Here is a 19004-nt window from a genome sequence, read left to right on the forward strand (position 1 = left end):
AAAACTCTGGTTGCTATGGAGAATTGCAGGAGCAATTTTTATGATGGACCATCTTTGAGAAGTGTGACCCATGCTGTTGACATGTTTGGTGGTTATCTCCATTTATTCTTTCAGGATTATCCATTGTGTGGTGTCGGTGATTTTCCAGATGACTGTCTTACGTGACCTAGAGAAGCTGGCAGGCTGGCTTCGGATCGCCATCATCTACATCTTGAGTGGTATTACAGGGAACTTAGCCAGTGCCTTATTCCTGCCCTACAGGGCTGAGGTAAATCCTTCCGTGTGATAGAAATATGCAGAGTTTATACATACTTGGTCCAAAAAAATCCAGCACCTAGGAGTTGTCATTTTTCTGCAAAACCCGGCATGCAGTTACATCTCAAACAGATATACAAATGATAGGACTGTGATGTGATTATACTGTTAGGACCCGTGGATGTTCTCAATTCCTAGGGGCCACAGCAGTCAGACCACCAGCAATGACACATTTTTCAGCTAACTTGCGAACAGGTAATAATTAGATCTTGCGGAAGAACCTCTAACTTATAGAAGGGAACCCACTAGATTTCAGCCCGGCTGTAGTTGTGACCTCGCTAGATTTCCATAAGTTAATAAGTCCGCATAACAGTTCAATTGGGGTAAAGCAAAGAGTGCCCATGAGATAGACACCCACATGATATATGGACTTGCTACTGGTTGATGTACTGACGTTACTTGGTAGCATAAACCGTGTCCTACAGTAACCTACATTTATGGTCTGATGGGCACGTGAATCCCCCTCTCATGCTCCTTACTTTCTAGCTTTCATATGATTATCCAGAGATTAGCTGTCTGGCCTAACGCCTGTTACTAATCCATGTGATCAGACAGCCAGGAGCTGTCACTCGTTTCCTAAGTGGATCTGTCTGTAACACTTACTGGGTCACAACACTTTCACTATCACCATATTTTAGATTTCATTGCAGACTCTTAAGACAAATGTATTTTAGCCTTTAAAATGCAATTCGAGAGAAAACTAGAGTTCAGGTCTGACTGCAACGATCTCCTATATGCCATTCTTCACACTTTATAGCTGTCCATTCCTGTTAGTCATCCCTTTTCTTTCCCAGATCAAGTAGTGGCTCCGGTAGAGTCAAATATCTAGTTTTGACCTATCCGCTATATCCAACCACTATTTTGCTAGAAAGAATGACCACCTTATCCATTCTATGCCACCCAGCAGGTATATGGGAAGCTTGATGGTTTCTTGAAGATTGGGCATGGGAGAATTTATATTTTGGGATTGACTGGGTTTAACACATTGTATTGCGAATTGAAGAGTTTACCGCATTCTTCTATTACATTTTGTGGACTTACTTGTATGTCTTCTCCTACAGGTTGGTCCAGCAGGATCACAATTCGGTCTTCTGGCATGCCTTTTTGTTGAACTTTTCCAGAGCTGGCAAATCTTGGCCAAGCCATGTAAGGCGCTCTTCAAGCTTTGTGGCATTGTTCTCTTTTTGTTCCTGTTTGGATTGCTTCCGTGGATTGATAACATAGCCCATATTTTTGGCTTCTTAAGTGGTCTTCTGCTCTCATTTGCCTTCCTCCCCTATATTACGTTTGGCACAGCTGACAAGTACCGCAAGAGAGCTATGATCATCGTTTCTCTGTTGGTCTTTGTAGGTCTTTTTGCCTCTCTGGTTATCTGGCTCTACGTTTATCCAATCAACTGGGCTTGGATAGAATACCTTACCTGTATTCCTTTTACCAACAAGTTTTGTGAGAAATATGATATAGACCAGGTGCTTCACTAACTTTTCATTTTACTAGCTTCTGAACTGCGGAAGCTACTTAAGAGAAGAACTTGAACGTCCTGAAGATCTCAGAAGGCTGAGCTCAGATTAAAACGTCATTGGATTTTGGTATCCAATTCAGCATGACTAATTTGAATGACCACCCTGGGCATCATGTACTTGATTTTTCGTGCCAGTAGTGACATTGACATACCTGAGCCAATTCTAGAGTCAGTCCAAATCTCAGTGCCTGCTTATGGTTCCACTGACTTGACTGTGGAGTTTATTTGGAGAAGCTAAAGGAGTGTGATTGAGCTTTGCAAAGACTGTCGGATCTCATCAGCTCAGGAATCGCTCCCTAATTTATGCATTATCAATGTTAAGTGTCAAGCCCCTACAATAGGGGAATTGAAAATGTCCAGCATGGTCATATTTAATATCAGCAGCTGCTGAAAGAAAAGGAACGTTTATGAAGAAAACCTCAAGTTCTTGTTCCAGGTTGGGATTTTCTGGTAGAAATGCTGCCTCTGAGGGACACCGAGTCTCGCTTTAGTTTACAGACAAAACTCTGGGATAGAGAACACTAGGGAGAATCACTAGGTCCGGACCTATGAGGTTAGGGACAGTTAGTAACCTCCGCAAAGTGAGCACATGCTACTTAACTCGGGCCAAAGTACAGTTACATTTCCACCTCTCCAAATGTATACATTTCTATTTAACTTGATTCTCCCAACCCGAACTTACACCCTCCACCTATCGCAAAAGGGAAGTTATCAAGACTAACATGGTTTGAAAGATATTTCTGCATCTCGACTCTGCTACCCAGCATTTGTACCCTGTGATTACATTCTGGGCATGCTTGCACACTGTTGGAGAAGCTTGTAGCCTTTACCCTGCTTGTGCAAATGTGCCAGTATGCAATTACAGGTTCATGCATACTAAGTAGCCAGTATTGCCCTTAATTATCAAATTGTACAGGGTGTCCCAGTTAATGCTGTGGCAGGGCAAGTAGTGAGGTAGGCTGGGAGACTATATAGATATGGAAAACTAATTTAAGCATTAAATATATATATTTTTTGTAATTGCATGATCTAAATGCGGTAGGAGCATATTGGCGCTGTGCCCGAAGGATGCATTGGCACCCAGCAGCACTTAATTGTCCAACTACGCCCATTCTTCTTTCACACATTTCGATGATGTTGTTCACAGGTAGCATAAACTATCTCCTTCCGCTGCCTCCAAACACAAAAATTAATTGGCTGGGGGAAGATGAAGATAGTTTATGCAACACATGTGAATGATGTAATCACTTTGCGCTAAAAAAAATGGGTATAGTTGAACAATTGATGCCAAATGAACTAATTGCTGCTGAGTGCCAATGCATGCTTCGCACACAGTAGAAGGCGTTGAAAACTTGATGTAAACGTTTTGCTCTTTCTGCACTTATGTCGTACAATTGCAAATTAAAACCTACTTTACGCTTGGTTTACACTCGGATTTCAATACGTATAGTTTCCTAGCATTACACATCAGCAATGTAGTGAAGTCTGCCTCACTATTTGCCCGGTCACATTATTGTATATGAGCTGCATATTTGGTGACGGGATCAGATTCCATCCTAGGAAGCCCGGAAAGCCTTGGCACTAAATATACGGCTAATGCCCCCACATTGAGGCACGCCAAACCTAAGTTCCCGTTTCTATATAAGAGTGTGGCCGGTTAGTCCAATTCTTCATCTACTTGCTTCAGTCTCTGTAAGATGAAGAGCTGTAAATATCTGGCGTCTTGTCACTCCTCCTTAGAACTGCAGCCCTTCCAGCTACGGTAAAGAGGGACACACAGTACACCACCTTTCCAGTCCTAGGCAAGGACATCAGGGATCTGCTGTACCTCATGACAAGGTGAAATGCACATATATCAGGGACACATTGTTCTCTATGGTTTTTGCATTAATGGACCAAATCCGCGCTCAGTGACTTACAAAGATAATCTATTCTCACTGTGCGACCGTCTCCAAGATGAACCTGCTGGTAAAGGAAAAAAAAGGGCTTTAGACTTGTTTTTTCTTTTTTTTCCAGAGTAGAATATTTTTAATGTAAGACTTTTTGCATGGAACACTTGGATTTTAAATGAACCCTTTGCTGCGCAATAGGGTTCGCTCTGCGAAATGTTGCAAACCAATTTTTTTTTTTTGGAGTGAATGTGGATTTTGTACAAGCGCTGTTCTGATGTCACAAGACATATGCAATCAAGGTAGATTTTGCTGCGACTTTTTTGTGAAATGTTTATATTTAATTTATTTAAAGCAGGACTGCACGACTATTCTCTCCCCTTACTTACAAGAGGGGGGTTTGTCATACAGCAGCTGTTGGCGGTGCTTTACGACTGGTTTAACCAAGGAGCACTTAACAGCTTTTGAAATAAAACACTCATTATGTTTCCACTTGATGTGTCCTGCGTGTGTTTTTTTTATTTTTTATTTTTTTTCCTTTTTGGGGGGTGAGGTTGGTGATTGAAAAGTATAAACATTTACAGCGCTGTATGTCTTCACCCTGAAGTCAAGGGCCAGTAAGGAATCTTCTGGACTGTAGACCTTGCTACTATGACAGTGATGTCACTGACACAGTATTGATGTTGTGCATTGCTAGTTCCAATTTCTAGTGTTTCTTTTTAACCTCTTAATGACGTGGCACCCTTTTTTTTTTTCCCATTTTCATTTTTTCTTACCCCCTTTAAAAAAAAATCCCAACTCCTTTATCCATCGACATCGCTGTATGAGGGCTTGTTTTTTGCGGGACGAGTGGTACTATTTAATGTACCACATTATGTACTGAAAACTTTTAAAAATTCTAAGTGGAGTAAAATGGGAAAAAAAAGACATTCCGCCATTTTTCAGTGCATTTTGTTTCTACGGCGCACAAATTGCATCAAAAACGGCATAACTATTTTATGGGTCAGTACGATTACTACGATACCAAACTTGTATAGTTTTTTTTTATTTTTATTTTTTTACTGTACTAATTTTTTTTTCAGAGACTTAATTTTTTTCAATTTTCTGCCGCCATCTTCTGCGTGCAATAGCTTTTGTCTATTTTTCCGTCGACTTAGTTGTGCGAGGGCACCTTTTTTGCAGGATGTCCTGTAGTTTCTGATAGTACCAATTCGGAATACATACGACTTTTTGATCGCTTTGTATTTTGTTTTTTCTGGAAGACAGGGTAACAAAGTGCATTTCTGGCGTCCTTTATTTCTTATTTCAGATGACGTTCACCGTGCAGGGTAAATAATGCACGATTTTGATATATCGGACTTTTACGGACGCTGCAATACCAAATATGTATTTTGATTTTATGATTTAGATTTTTAAATTATGGATATGGCAAAAGTGATTTAAACTTTTTATTGCTTTTTATTTTTTACAATTAAAAAAACTTATTATTTTTTTTTTTAACTTTTAAGTCCCCCTGGGGGACTACAACATGTGATGCTTTGATCGCTCCTGCAGTATGACATAATGCTACAGCATTATGTCATACTGCCATTTGACCGACAGTCTATCAAGCCACCCCACGGGGAGGGCTTGATGGACAGTCTCCCAAGGCAGCCCTGGAACCTTTCAGCCCCCGGCTGCCATGACACCTGTGCACGGTTCCCCCAATCTCACCACGGGGGGGGGGGGGGGAATACGGGACCCCCGAACATCGTTCAGGGCATTTAAAGGGTTAATAGCCGCAATCGGCCACACTGTCGATTGTAGTTATTGCCCGCAGGTGTCAGCTGTAATAAACAGTTGATGCCCCCGCTGTATGAAGAGAGGTCGCCTCACGACCTCTCTCCATTCATACATACATACATACCCCGACGCTCCAGGACGTAAATGTACACCCTGAAGTGGGAAGGGGTTAACCATGGTAATAAATGTCATTGACAACGTTCAAGGGACTTTCACTTTGGGTTTGTTGGATATGTCACAGGTCACATTGTACAACGCGCGGACACCAGTCGGATGCTGTCCGATGTACAGACACAATGCACATTGACATGTCCTATTTCTTGCCCGTGCAATGGATCGGACCAAATATGCTAGTGTGCACCTAGGCTTGGAGAGATTGAAGACGAAATTAGGTGGGGCGAAGTTACGTTCGGGGCATCATAGTATCCAATCATGGAATTACAGGATAACCTTTTCCATAAAGGTGTATATTTGGTTCCAAATATAATGGTTTTAATTAACACTTTTGTATAAAGTTTAAAGGAGTTGTTTGGGACTTTACTATTGATGAACTATCCTCGGCATAGGTCATTAGTAGTTGATTAAGTGGGTCCACCACTCGAGATCCATGTCAATCATCTGTCATTGTGGATAAAGCCAACAGCAGACAGCTCTGACCATAGTGCAGCTGCCCAGGATGGTATTGCAGGTGCAACTCCCTTTGGAATTCAGTGAGTTACACTACGGCCAGATCTGTCTGGTTCAGACTCTGTCCACAATGGCAGTAGCCTGTGCAAACGGATCAGCAGGGATCCTGAGTAGTGAACCCTTGCCTTGCAACTATTGATGACTAGAGATGACCGAGCACGCTCGGTTAAGGCAGATACTTGAGCGAGCATCGCTCTTTAGTAACTGCATACTCATCCGAGCAAATGCAGAGGGGGTGGGGGGGGGTGGCACATCTCTCTCTACCCCGCCGCCCCCCCGCATTTGCACGAACGAGTATGCAGTTACTTGAGAAGAGCGATTGTTGCTCGAGTATCTGCCTTAACCGAGCGTGCTCGCTCATCTCTATTGATGACCTATTGTCAGGATAGGTCCGCAGGAAAAACCCATGGCCCGTCCTATTCCTGCCTGTTTCACGGACGAGAAATGGAACATGCCAATGCGCCGTGTCCGCGTACATCAGACAGCTCAGCGACTGCTGAATGATGACAGTTTAGTGCAAACGCTGCCTGCAACTGAGCAACGAATGCTTATTTGTTTGCCTATCATTTATACAGTTTGTCATGTGACCTCTACCTGAAAAATATATCTCCACTTTCCCTGACCGCATTTTCATGATGGGAGGAAAGGAGCGGAAGCACTGCGCTGTATTGCTCATGTGCAGTGCTGGAAGGTTCTGTCTGCTTCAGCAGGCTCTCTCTGGCGCACTCAGTGGGTGGGAGGTTGGTGCTGGTAAGTTGCAGGGCCTTGAGCTGAGGGCGGAGCTACAGTGCTGGGCGCTAAACGAGCTCTGTATGCTGGAACAGTCTGTTACTGTGGAAGTGATGCATGTAAACACAGCGGCAGATCGGCAGCTGCTTGGGATGAAGAACATCTAGAGCAGCAGATAAAAGGTACAGGTTGCCGCTATACAGCTGTTTCTCCTAGATTTTAGCATTTTCAGCATTTCCATTTTGTGCTTAGAAACCCCTTTTAAGCTCTGAATAGCATCATCCAGCAGCGAGTCGGCAGCCTTAAAAAATGATCACGATTCAATCTGTGACTCTTATTTCTGCGCAGCCATGAAGTGTGTCACATAAAGAACTGCTGCTAGTCTCAAAGAGATTGTCTCCCTGTTTGCCTTTTTGGACTGCTCGGTAGATGCAGTTTCACTCATTAGTATAGAACCATTACATAATTATGTTAGCGCTTTAAAGGGGTTCTCGAATTTATCTATTGATGACTTATCCTCAGGATAGGTCGAAAGTAGTTAATCAGTAGGGGTCTGCTGCGCTGGATCCTCAACAATGTGCTAATCCCCTGGCTCACTGTTGGTGTGGACGGAAGTGGAACCAAGTAGGGCTGTCTGTATTGCAGTGGCTTGGTTTGGTACTGCAGGCACCAATTCACTAATGACAGGGATGGAAAAAGTCTATATAACTACAGGTAAGCCCTTTTCACAGTAACAGACTAAAATATGCGTTCTTTATTAGGGGTATATTAAAAAACATAAATGGGCTAACACACAAACAAAAAATTATATAAACCAAAAAAGTCAGTTACTTTTTGGTATACCACTGGCCTCCACTCAAAGACCAGATATGTGTGTGGGGCCAGATAGCAGATCAGTGCTACAGGTAAGTGATAGGAAGAGCTTAGTCACTTCCAAAAATGGTAAAGATCATGCAGCATCAAGATTTGGAGGTAAGGTGCTCCTCCAACTTGATATTGAGATGCTGCAGTGATCTACCAGAGTGATTGCTGTCTTAGACAGTATCCAATATAGGGACGTGTCAGTATCTCAAACTCTTTGGCATCAATCACGGGCAAAGAGAAAAAGTTTTCCTATAATAAGGATTTTTCACAATCGGACACTCATAGTCGGAGTGTTAGAATGAACTGTGCTCGACGCGTTTCCCCACAATAGAAAAATGTGGTTCATCAGGAGCTCAGATGGATTCGACAGGCATTCGTATAGCACTGTTTATAGTAATGAATTAACAAACGATATTTTAAAATGAAGTCAGATAGTACAGATAGTGCAATGACTTAGAGGCAATCTGCATGATTGCTCAGTATATCAGATGCATAGAAGCAAAATTGCGTATTCAGGCATCAACTAAAGAAATACACGTGCACTCCCAGCATTAGTATGCAGAGTATGGTCTCTCTGCTTGATCTTAGTGGATGGGAGCTTATCAGTAGGAGGTCTGAGAGATATTGGCTCAATATATTATGAAAACTGCAGCCAAAGTATAGGCTCCCTGGGTAACCGAGAGCTATAAAGCTGAAAATCTGGATGCAGTATCAGCTTGGCAGTTTAAATGATAGCCCAGTGTCATCAGGACTGTCTCGTCTAGATGATATAACGGAGATAAGAGGAGGATGTTAGGTATATGGTGAGCCACAGGCTTTACCTCTTTATTTATTTATTTATTTTTGGTGCTTTTTGACTTTTTGATGCATGGGCATAACAACTATCTTCTGTAGGAAGGAGTAGATCAGAGAAACCTGCTGCTACCTTATATCTGGTAGCATGCAGGGAGGCTCTTTATACTATTTAAAATTAAGCCTATAGTTTCAGCCTGGGTCTGAAGTCTAGTTTGGTTATAGAGGCGGCCACACTTATATGGTGACCACTTTCCTATATACCTAACATCCTCCTCTTATCTCCGTTATATCATCTAGACGAGACAGTCCTGATGACACTGGGCTATCATTTAAACTGCCAAGCTGATACTGCATCCAGATTTTCAGCTTTATAGCTCTCTGTTACCCAGGGAGCCTATACTTTGGCTGCAGTTTTCATAATATACTAGCTTACCCGTCACGCGTTGCTGCGAAGACAGACAGACATACATTCGTCTTTATATATCTAGATAACAACCAATCACAGCGCAGCTTTTTTAGGTTACCTCAGTGGTATAATATATAACAACCAATCACAGCGCAGCTTTCATGTTACCTCAGCTTTATAATATATAACACCCAATCACAGCGCAGCTTATGTTACCTTAGCAGTATAAAATATAACAACCAATCATAGTGCAGCTTTCATGTTACATCAGCAGTAAGACAAATAACAACCAATCACAGCGCAGCTTTTATTCTGCCTCAGCAATATAAAAAATAGCAACGAATCACAGCGCAGCATTCATTTTACCTCAGCGGTATAATATATAGCAACCAATCACAGCACAGCTTTTATTTTACCTCAGCATTCTCAATATCCAGGAATTGTCTTGTGATACGTTTGGCGGATGCATCATTTTGTAGTTGAACACGCATCCCGTTGCTCGTAATGCCTTTTGCTTTTGTGCTTGAGATGGAAATCAAACGATCTTTGTCTGGGGGGGCATAACTGTCGACGACGCTCGCACGCAGCCCACCTATCGTAGGATAGATGTACTATGCCAGTAATCTTCCCAGGAGTGTACTCAACAACTTCCCATTAACTTTTCCTATTTATGACATAATCAATGCTCGTGCCAAATTTCAAGTTTCTATTACATCGGGAAGCGAGAAAATTCAATTCCGTACGTAAAATTTGGACGCCAATTGTTTTGCGCTTAAAATTGAATAATCGAGTTGGGACCCATTAGCGTTTCCTATTTATGACATAATCAATGCTCCTGACAAATTTCAAGTTTCTATGACATTGGGAAGCGAGAAAATTAGATTCCCTACGTAAAATTTGGACGCTAATTCTTTAGCGCATAGAATTGAATAATCGAGTTGGGACCCATTAACCTTTCCTATTTATGACATAATCAATGCCCGTGCCAAATTTCGAGTTTCTATTACATTGGGAAGCGAGAAAATTCCATTCCGTACGTAAAATTTGGACGCCAATTTTTTTGCGCATAGAATTGAATAATGGAGTTGGGACCCATTAGCTTTTCCTATTTATGACATAATCAATGCACGTGCCAAATTTTAAGTTTCTATGACATTGGGAAGCGAGAAAATTAGATTCCGTACGTAAAATTTGGACGCTAATTCTTTTGCGCATAGAATTGAATAATGGAGTTGGGACCCATTAGCGTTTCCTATTTATGACAAAATCAATGCTCGTGCCAAATTTCACGTTTCTATTACATTGGGAAGCGAGAGAATTCGATTCCGTACGTAAAATTTGGACGCTAATTCTTTAGCGCATAGAATTGAATAATCGAGTTGGGACCCATTAACCTTTCCTATTTATGACATATTCAATGCCCGTGACAAATTTCACGTTTATGACATTGGGAAGCGAGAAAATTCCATTCCGTACGTAAAATTTGGATGCCAATTTTTTTGCGCATAGAATTGAATAGAGTTGGGGCCCATTAGCTTTTCCTATTTATGACATAATCAATGCACGTGCCAAATTTTAAGTTTTTTATGACATTGGGAAGCGAGAAAATTAGATTCCGTACGTAAAATTTGGACGCTAATTCTTTGGCGCTTACAATTGAATAATCGAGTTGGGACCCATTAGCTTTTCCTATTTATGACATAATCAATACTCGTGCCAAATTTCATGCGTGTACGACATTGGGAAGTGAGAGAATTAGTGGCAGTGATGGAAATCGAACGATCTACGTGGGGGGGCGTAACTGTCGACGACGCTCGCACGCACGCCATTTATCGTAGGATAAATGTACTATGCCTATAATCTTCCCAGGAGTGTACTCAACAACTTCCCAAAGTTTCATGGCGATCGGATGAATGGTGTAGTAGCGCATAAAGGACAAACAGACACGCACGCACGCACGCACGCACGCATACAGACATACATTCAATTTTATATATATAGATTGAGCCAATATCTCTCAGACCTCCTACTGATAAGCTCCCATCCACTAAGATCAAGCAGAGAGACCATACTCTGCATACTAATGCTGGGAGTGCACGTGTATTTCTTTAGTTGATGCCTGAATACGCAATTTTGCTTCTATGCATCTGATATACTGAGCAATCATGCAGATTGCCTCTAAGTCATTGCACTATCTGTACTATCTGACTTCATTTTAAAATATCGTTTGTTAATTCATTACTATAAACAGTGCTATACGAATGCCTGTCGAACCCATCTGAGCTCCTGATGAACCACATTTTTCTATTGTGGGGAAACGCGTCGAGCACAGTTCATTCTAACACTCCGACTATGAGTGTCCGATTGTGAAAAATCCTTATTATAGGGAAAACTCTTTCTCTTTGCCCGTGATTGATGCCAAAGAGTTTGAGATATTGACACTTCCCTATATTGGATACTGTCTAAGACAGCAATCACTCTGGTAGATCACTGCAGCATCTCAATATCAAGTTGGAGGAGCACCTTACCTCCAAATCTTGATGCTGCATGATCTTTACCATTTTTGGAAGTGACTAAGCTCTTCCTATCACTTACCTGTAGCACTGATCTGCTATCTGCCCCCACACACATCTGGTCTTTGAGTGGAGGCCAGTGGTATACCAAAAAGTAACTGACTTTTTTGGTTTATATAATTTTTTGTTTGTGTGTTAGCCCATTTATGTTTTTTAATATACCCCTAATAAAGAACGCATATTTTAGTCTGTTACTGTGAAAAGTGCAGGCACCAATTAAAAGTTAATTCATTGGGAGCTATGCCTGCAGTATGGACAGTGCTAGCAGAAGCCCCAGGGATCAACTAATTAGCAGGGATTCTAAGTTGTGAAGTCGTTACTTCAGAGTAACTGAGGAATAAAAAATGTATACACAAAGACGACTGTTAGATTCTCCTCAGACTGCATGTACTGATGTCCCTCTGCAGAATGTGCCACCCCTCCAATTCTCCGTTTTTAGCTTTAAAGGTAACACCCCTTTTTATTCAAATTTGACAGACTGGTGGTTGCACCCCTTCTTAGTCTAAAAGGCTTACCTGCAGTCCGTGGCTGCTTCCTTATGTACTTTACAGCCTTTCAGTATATGCACAGAGAAGGTAGGTATATCCAGTAGAGGCGAGGTAGATTGAACTAAATCATGTATTTACAGACTTTCACAATACTTTCACGCTTAGAATTGAATGTTGAGGTTGAAACCCCTTTACTTTTCCTGTTAGGATGTAAAGAATGGTTGTGGCAAATTTCACGTTGGTGCGGTTCAGATGTGTTTCTAGTTACATTACATAGGTGGTGACTGACTCTTGCACTTAGGAAAAGTAAAGGGGTCGCAACTTGATTATTCAATTCTAATTAGGACCTAAACAATGGTTGTGCCAAATTTCAAGTTTGTGCAACACCGGACAGTTAGAGATTTAGATTGGGTACATTACATAGGGTGTGTGTAACTTATTTATGCCCTTAGAATTGAATAATCAAGTTGTGACCCCTTTACTTTTGCTATTTGGGACCTAAAGAATGGCCGTGTGAAATTTTACGTTTGTACGACCCCGAAAAGTTGCATAACATAGGAGGTCACTTACTTTTGCACTTGGCATTGAATAATCAAGTTGCAAGCCCTTTACTTTTCCTATGTAGGACCTAGAGAATGCTTGTGCCAAATTCACGATAGTGCGAAGTTATATAACATAGGGCGTCACTTTTGCACTTAACTTTGAATAATCAAGTTTTGATCGCTTTATTTTTTCTATTGAGGAACGAAAGAATCGTTGTGCGAAATTTCAAGTTTGTACGACACAGGGCAGTAAAGGCTGATTTACACACAACAATTATCGCTGAAAATTCATCCAAACGACTGCTTTTGAGCGTTAGCTGTTGCGTGTAAATGTGTGCGTTTATCGCTGAGTTTAGTTCCGCATAAAATCAGTCATCCCCGATGTGAGACGGCATGCTGTGTTCTCCACAGGCAGCCCTGATAGCATTGCATGCAAGCTGCTGCCTGCTGCAGAAGAGCAATGTAGTTAGAGATCAGACAACCTGCTGTTCTCTATATACATGCAAATACAGCTAGTTAGCTACTAATGGGCTGATTAGCCCATTAGTTCCTAATGCAAAGCGATCGCTCAAAACTGTCAGTTTGTGACAAATTTCGAGCAATTATCTTTGTGTGTAACCGGCCCTTAACGTGGTAGTCTGTCAGTAACATAGTAGTAGAGATATGCAATCTGTCCTATATGAGTGTTTGGTGTTGTTATAGCTTAGGAGTCCATATGAAGCTATAGGACGGGTGCACACTGTGCGGCCCCAATCCTCGGGAGACAAATACCTTTCACATAGTTTCCATCTCGGGGCGAAGAGGAGTGGCACATAGCAGGGTAACCGAAATGGACAAGTACTAAGGGTGCGCTGTGTGGCCATGGCTGGGTCCCCTATATATAAAGACAAGTACTAAGGGTGCGCTGTGTGGTCATGGCTGAGTTCCCTATATATAAAGAGAAGTGCTAAGGGTGCGCTGTGTGGTCATGGCTGGGTCTCCTATATATAAAGACAAGTGCTAAGGGTGCGCTGTGTGGTCATGGCTGGGTCTCCTATATATAAAGACAAGTGCTAAGGGTGCGCTGTGTGGTCATGGCTGGGTCCCCTATATATAAAGACAAGTACTAAGGGTGCGCTGTGTGGTCATGGCTGAGACCCCTATATATAAAGACAAGTACTAAGGGTGCGCTGTGTGGTCATGGCTGGGTCCCCTATATATAAAGACAAGTACTAAGGGTGCGCTGTGTGGTCATGGCTGGGTCCCCTATATATAAAGACAAGTACTAAGGGTGCGCTGTGTGGTCATGGCTGGGTCCGCTATATATAAAGACAAGTACTAAGGGTGCGCTGTGTGGTCATGGCTGAGTCCCCTATATATAAAGACAAGTACTAAGGGTGCGCTGTGTGGTCATGGCTGAGTTCCCTATATATAAAGAGAAGTGCTAAGGGTGCGCTGTGTGGTCATGGCTGGGTCTCCTATATATAAAGACAAGTACTAAGGGTGCGCTGTGTGGTCATGGCTGGGTCCCCTATATATAAAGACAAGTACTAAGGGTGCGCTGTGTGGTCATGGCTGAGACCCCTATATATAAAGACAAGTACTAAGGGTGCGCTGTGTGGTCATGGCTGGGTCCCCTATATATAAAGACAAGTACTAAGGGTGCGCTGTGTGGTCATGGCTGGGTCCGCTATATATAAAGACAAGTACTAAGGGTGCGCTGTGTGGTCATGGCTGGGTCCCCTATATATAAAGACAAGTACTAAGGGTGCGCTGTGTGGTCATGGCTGGGTCCCCTATATATAAAGACAAGTACTAAGGGTGCGCTGTGTGGTCATGGCTGAGACCCCTATATATAAAGACAAGTACTAAGGGTGCGCTGTGTGGTCATGGCTGGGTCCCCTATATATAAAGACAAGTACTAAGGGTGCGCTGTGTGGTCATGGCTGGGTCCCCTATATATAAAGACAAGTACTAAGGGTGCGCTGTGTGGTCATGGCTGGGTCTCCCATATATAAAGACAAGTACTAAGGGTGCGCTGTGTGGTCATGGCTGAGACCCCTATATATAAAGACAAGTACTAAGGGTGCGCTGTGTGGTCATGGCTGAGTTCCCTATATATAAAGACAAGTACTAAGGGTGCGCTGTGTGGTCATGGCTGAGTCCGCTATATATAAAGACAAGTACTAAGGGTGCGTTGTGTGGTCATGGCTGGGTCTCCCATATATAAAGACAAGTACTAAGGGTGTGCTGTGTGGTCATGGCTGGGTCTCCTATATATAAAGACAAGTACTAAGGGTGCGCTGTGTGGTCATGGCTGAGACCCCTATATATAAAGACAAGTACTAAGGGTGCGCTGTGTGGTCATGGCTGGGTCCCCTATATATAAAGGCAAGTACTAAGGGTGCGCTGTGTGGTCATGGCTGAGACCCCTATATATAAAGAGAAGTACTAAGGGTGCGCTGTGTGGCCATGGCTGGGTCCCTTATATATAAAGAGAAGTACTAAGCGTGCGCTGTGTGGTCATGGCTGGGTCCCTTATATATTAGGACAAGTACTAAGGGTATACTGTGTAGCCATGTCTGGGTCTCCTATAAGGACAAATACTAATGGTGGACTGTGTGACCATGGCTGGGTTCCCTATATATAAAGACAAGTACTAAGGGTGCACTGTGTGGCCATGGCTGAGTCCCCTATATATAAAGACAAGTACTAAGGGTGCGCAATGTGGTCATGGCTGAGTCCCCTATATATAAAGGCAAGTACTAAGGGTGCGTTGTGTGGTCATGTCTGGGTCCCCTATATATAAAGACAAGTACTAAGGGTGCGCTGTGTGGTCATGGCTGAGTTCCCTATATATAAAGACAAGAACTAAGGGTGCGTTGTGTGGTCATGTCTGGGTCCCCTATATATAAAGACAAGTACTAAGGGTGCGCTGTGTGGTCATGGCTGAGTCCTCTATATATAAAGGCAAGTACTAAGGGTGCGCTGTGTTGTCATGGCTGAGACCCCTATATATAAAGACAAGTACTAAGGGTGCGCTGTGTGGTCATGGCTGAGTTCTCTATATATAAAGACAAGTACTAAGGGTGCGCTGCGTGGTCATGGCTGAGTCTCCTATATATAAAGACAAGTACTAAGGGTGCGTTGTGTGGTCATGTCTGGGTCCCCTATATATAAAGACAAGTACTAAGGGTGCGCAATGTGGTCATGGCTGAGTCCCCTATATATAAAGGCAAGTACTAAGGGTGCGTTGTGTGGTCATGTCTGGGTCCCCTATATATAAAGACAAGTACTAAGGGTGCGCTGTGTGGTCATGGCTGAGTTCCCTATATATAAAGACAAGAACTAAGGGTGCGTTGTGTGGTCATGGCTGGGTCCCCTATATATAAAGACAAGTACTAAGGGTGCGCTGTGTGGTCATGGCTGAGTCCTCTATATATAAAGGCAAGTACTAAGGGTGCGCTGTGTGGTCATGGCTGAGACCCCTATATATAAAGAGAAGTACTAAGGGTGCGCTGTGTGGCCATGGCTGGGTCCCTTATATATAAAGAGAAGTACTAAGCGTGCGCTGTGTGGTCATGGCTGGGTCCCTTATATATTAGGACAAGTACTAAGGGTATACTGTGTAGCCATGTCTGGGTCTCCTATAAGGACAAATACTAATGGTGGACTGTGTGACCATGGCTGGGTTCCCTATATATTAGGACAAGTACTAAGGGTGCACTGTGTGGCCATGGCTGAGTCCCCTATATATAAAGACAAGTACTAAGCGTGCGCTGTGTGGTCATGGCTGGGTCCCTTATATATTAGGACAAGTACTAAGGGTATACTGTGTAGCCATGTCTGGGTCTCCTATAAGGACAAATACTAATGGTGGACTGTGTGGCCATGGCTGAGTCCCCTATATATAAAGACAAGTGCTAAGGGTGCGCTGTGTGGTCATGGCTGAGTCCCCTATATATAAAGACAAGTACTAAGGGTGCGCTGTGTGGTCATGGCTGAGTTCTCTATATATAAAGACAAGTACTAAGGGTGCGCTGCGTGGTCATGGCTGAGTCTCCTATATATAAAGACAAGTACTAAGGGTGCGTTGTGTGGTCATGTCTGGGTCCCCTATATATAAAGACAAGTACTAAGGGTGCGCAATGTGGTCATGGCTGAGTCCCCTATATATAAAGGCAAGTACTAAGGGTGCGTTGTGTGGTCATGTCTGGGTCCCCTATATATAAAGACAAGTACTAATGGTGCGCTGTGTGGTCATGGCTGAGTTCCCTATATATAAAGACAAGTACTAAGGGTGCGCTGTGTGGCCATGGCTGGGTCCCCTATATATATATATATATATATATATATATATATATATATATATATATATAGGGGACCCAGCCATGGCCACACAGCGCACCCTTAGTACTTGTCTTTATATATAGGGGACCCAGCCATGGCTGAGACCCCTATATATAAAGAGAAGTACTAAGGGTGCGCTGTGTGGCCATGGCTGGGTCCCTTATATATAAAGAGAAGTACTAAGCGTGCGCTGTGTGGTCATGGCTGGGTCCCTTATATATTAGGACAAGTACTAAGGGTATACTGTGTAGCCATGTCTGGGTCTCCTATAAGGACAAATACTAATGGTGGACTGTGTGACCATGGCTGGGTTTCCTATATATTAGGACAAGTACTAAGGGTGCACTGTGTGGCCATGGCTGGGTCCCCTATATATTAGGACAAGTACTAAGGGTACACTGTGTAGTCATGTCTGGGTCCTCTATATATTAGGACAAGTACTAAGGGTACACTGTGTAGTCATGTCTGGGTCCCCTGTATATTAGGACAAGTACTAAGGGTGCACTGTGTGGCCATGTCTGGGTCCTATTTATATTAGGACAAGTACTGTACTAAGGGTGCACTGTGTGACCATGGCTGGGTCCCCTGTATGTTAGGAGAATAAAGTCTCTTGCCCCTTTTAGCCCTGCTGAAATAAGTATATGAGTTATGAGGCATTGTATATGCATGCAGTTCTCTCTATTGTACTTTGTAAAACTTAGGTAATGTCAGGCCGTTACCTCGACAGCTATCGTCTACAGTGGAGAGATCCACGTGCCTTGTCCCCTCTTCTGTGCAGTGCAGACTGAAGGGGCTAGGAAGTTGACCCCCCCCCCCCCCCCCCCATTCTCCCCATAGGAGAGCGTTTTGGAAGTGGAACTTACTTTGATTTATTATGGGCTATACAAGATATACCATAAATGTCTCAGAAGGGCATACCCTTGCAGCCCTCAAAGTGGTTTGATATGGCAATGTAACCCTCAGACCAGAAAACTTTGCACCCCTGCTATAGGCGGTTCAGAGGTTGAGTATGATTCTTTAATGCTGTAGCTATGCCATTTTTGGGGGGGCCTCAGATTTAGCAGTAGCTACCCAGAGGCAAACGTTTCCATCTCTGATACCACTCCTGAATGATCTTATGGCTTCTGCGGTCATAGGCTTCCGTTTTAGACACACATACAACCTAGAGCATGCAGAATTCATCTGCAGGAGCTCTCATGCTTTCCGTAGTGCTCCCTTTACAGTCACCTGTTACCATTTGTAACATCCCTAGTAAATGATCATATAGCGTTATATCCCAGCTTGTGCCTTCATAGACCCTGATCTAGCCCACAGTATGGCTTGCTTCCCTGAGCTATACACCATCATGCCATATCCAGTAAAGATGGCATTTAACAGTATGATATCTAATAGCTGTAGACATTGGTGATTCGGAATTGGGGAATAATGCTTCCGCAAGTCAGACATAGAAAAGCAGAAAAAAAGAGCAGATTTATTATGACAGATTACATAGATTGAGGATTTGTACAGTGAAATAATTTGCAAGATTACAGGATTTTATACAAAGATGCAAAAAGGACTTCTTGTGTGCAGCCAGATGCATAGGATGCATTGGAGTGAGAGCAATTCATACTTTCATATTAACCAATTCATGTCCGAATTACTAAAAGCATAACCCTGTCAGCCCCTGCAGCAGCTCCATCAATGCCTTTGCTTGGCATCAAGGTTGAACCAGACTTCTCTGAGACCTGTTGCAACCCTTGAGCGCTAAAAGGGTTAAGGATTTTAACTTTGGGCATATTGACATGGGTGTATGCAATTTCAGTCAATGAAGTTATCACTGCATGTGTGTTTTTTTACACCCATATAGCATCCATACTCGCTGCGTTTTTATCGCACGCAGAAAAAAAAAAATCAAAGAAGGCTTAATTAATTTACCCACCCCCACGGTCTCCTGGCAGCATGCGTAAAAAACCCCACAATGAATATGCATGCCAACTGCGTTCTTGCTGTGCTTTTACCCAATCCTATTGACTTTAATGGGTGATTTCAGTCCATAAATACGGAAGAAAATAGGAGATGCTGTGGGTTTTTTTTTTAATAC

At 42.8% G+C, this 19004-nt stretch overlaps 1 protein-coding gene across 1 annotated transcript in view; it reads left to right on the forward strand.

The window, feature by feature from the left end:
- RHBDF2 (rhomboid 5 homolog 2) overlaps window positions 1-4218 on the forward strand; it is a 73356-nt gene extending 69138 nt beyond the window's left edge. Inside the window, exons 18-19 of the mRNA XM_066588136.1 lie at window positions 115-268; window positions 1377-4218. Of these exons, the coding sequence (XP_066444233.1) occupies window positions 115-268; window positions 1377-1796 (574 nt within the window). The 3' untranslated portion in view covers window positions 1797-4218. The remainder of the gene's footprint in view (window positions 1-114; window positions 269-1376) is intronic.
- Window positions 4219-19004: the final 14786 nt, after the last annotated feature.

The sequence above is a fragment of the Eleutherodactylus coqui genome, chromosome 13 (genome assembly GCF_035609145.1).
Source record: "Eleutherodactylus coqui strain aEleCoq1 chromosome 13, aEleCoq1.hap1, whole genome shotgun sequence".
Taxonomy (NCBI): Eukaryota; Metazoa; Chordata; class Amphibia; order Anura; family Eleutherodactylidae; genus Eleutherodactylus; species Eleutherodactylus coqui.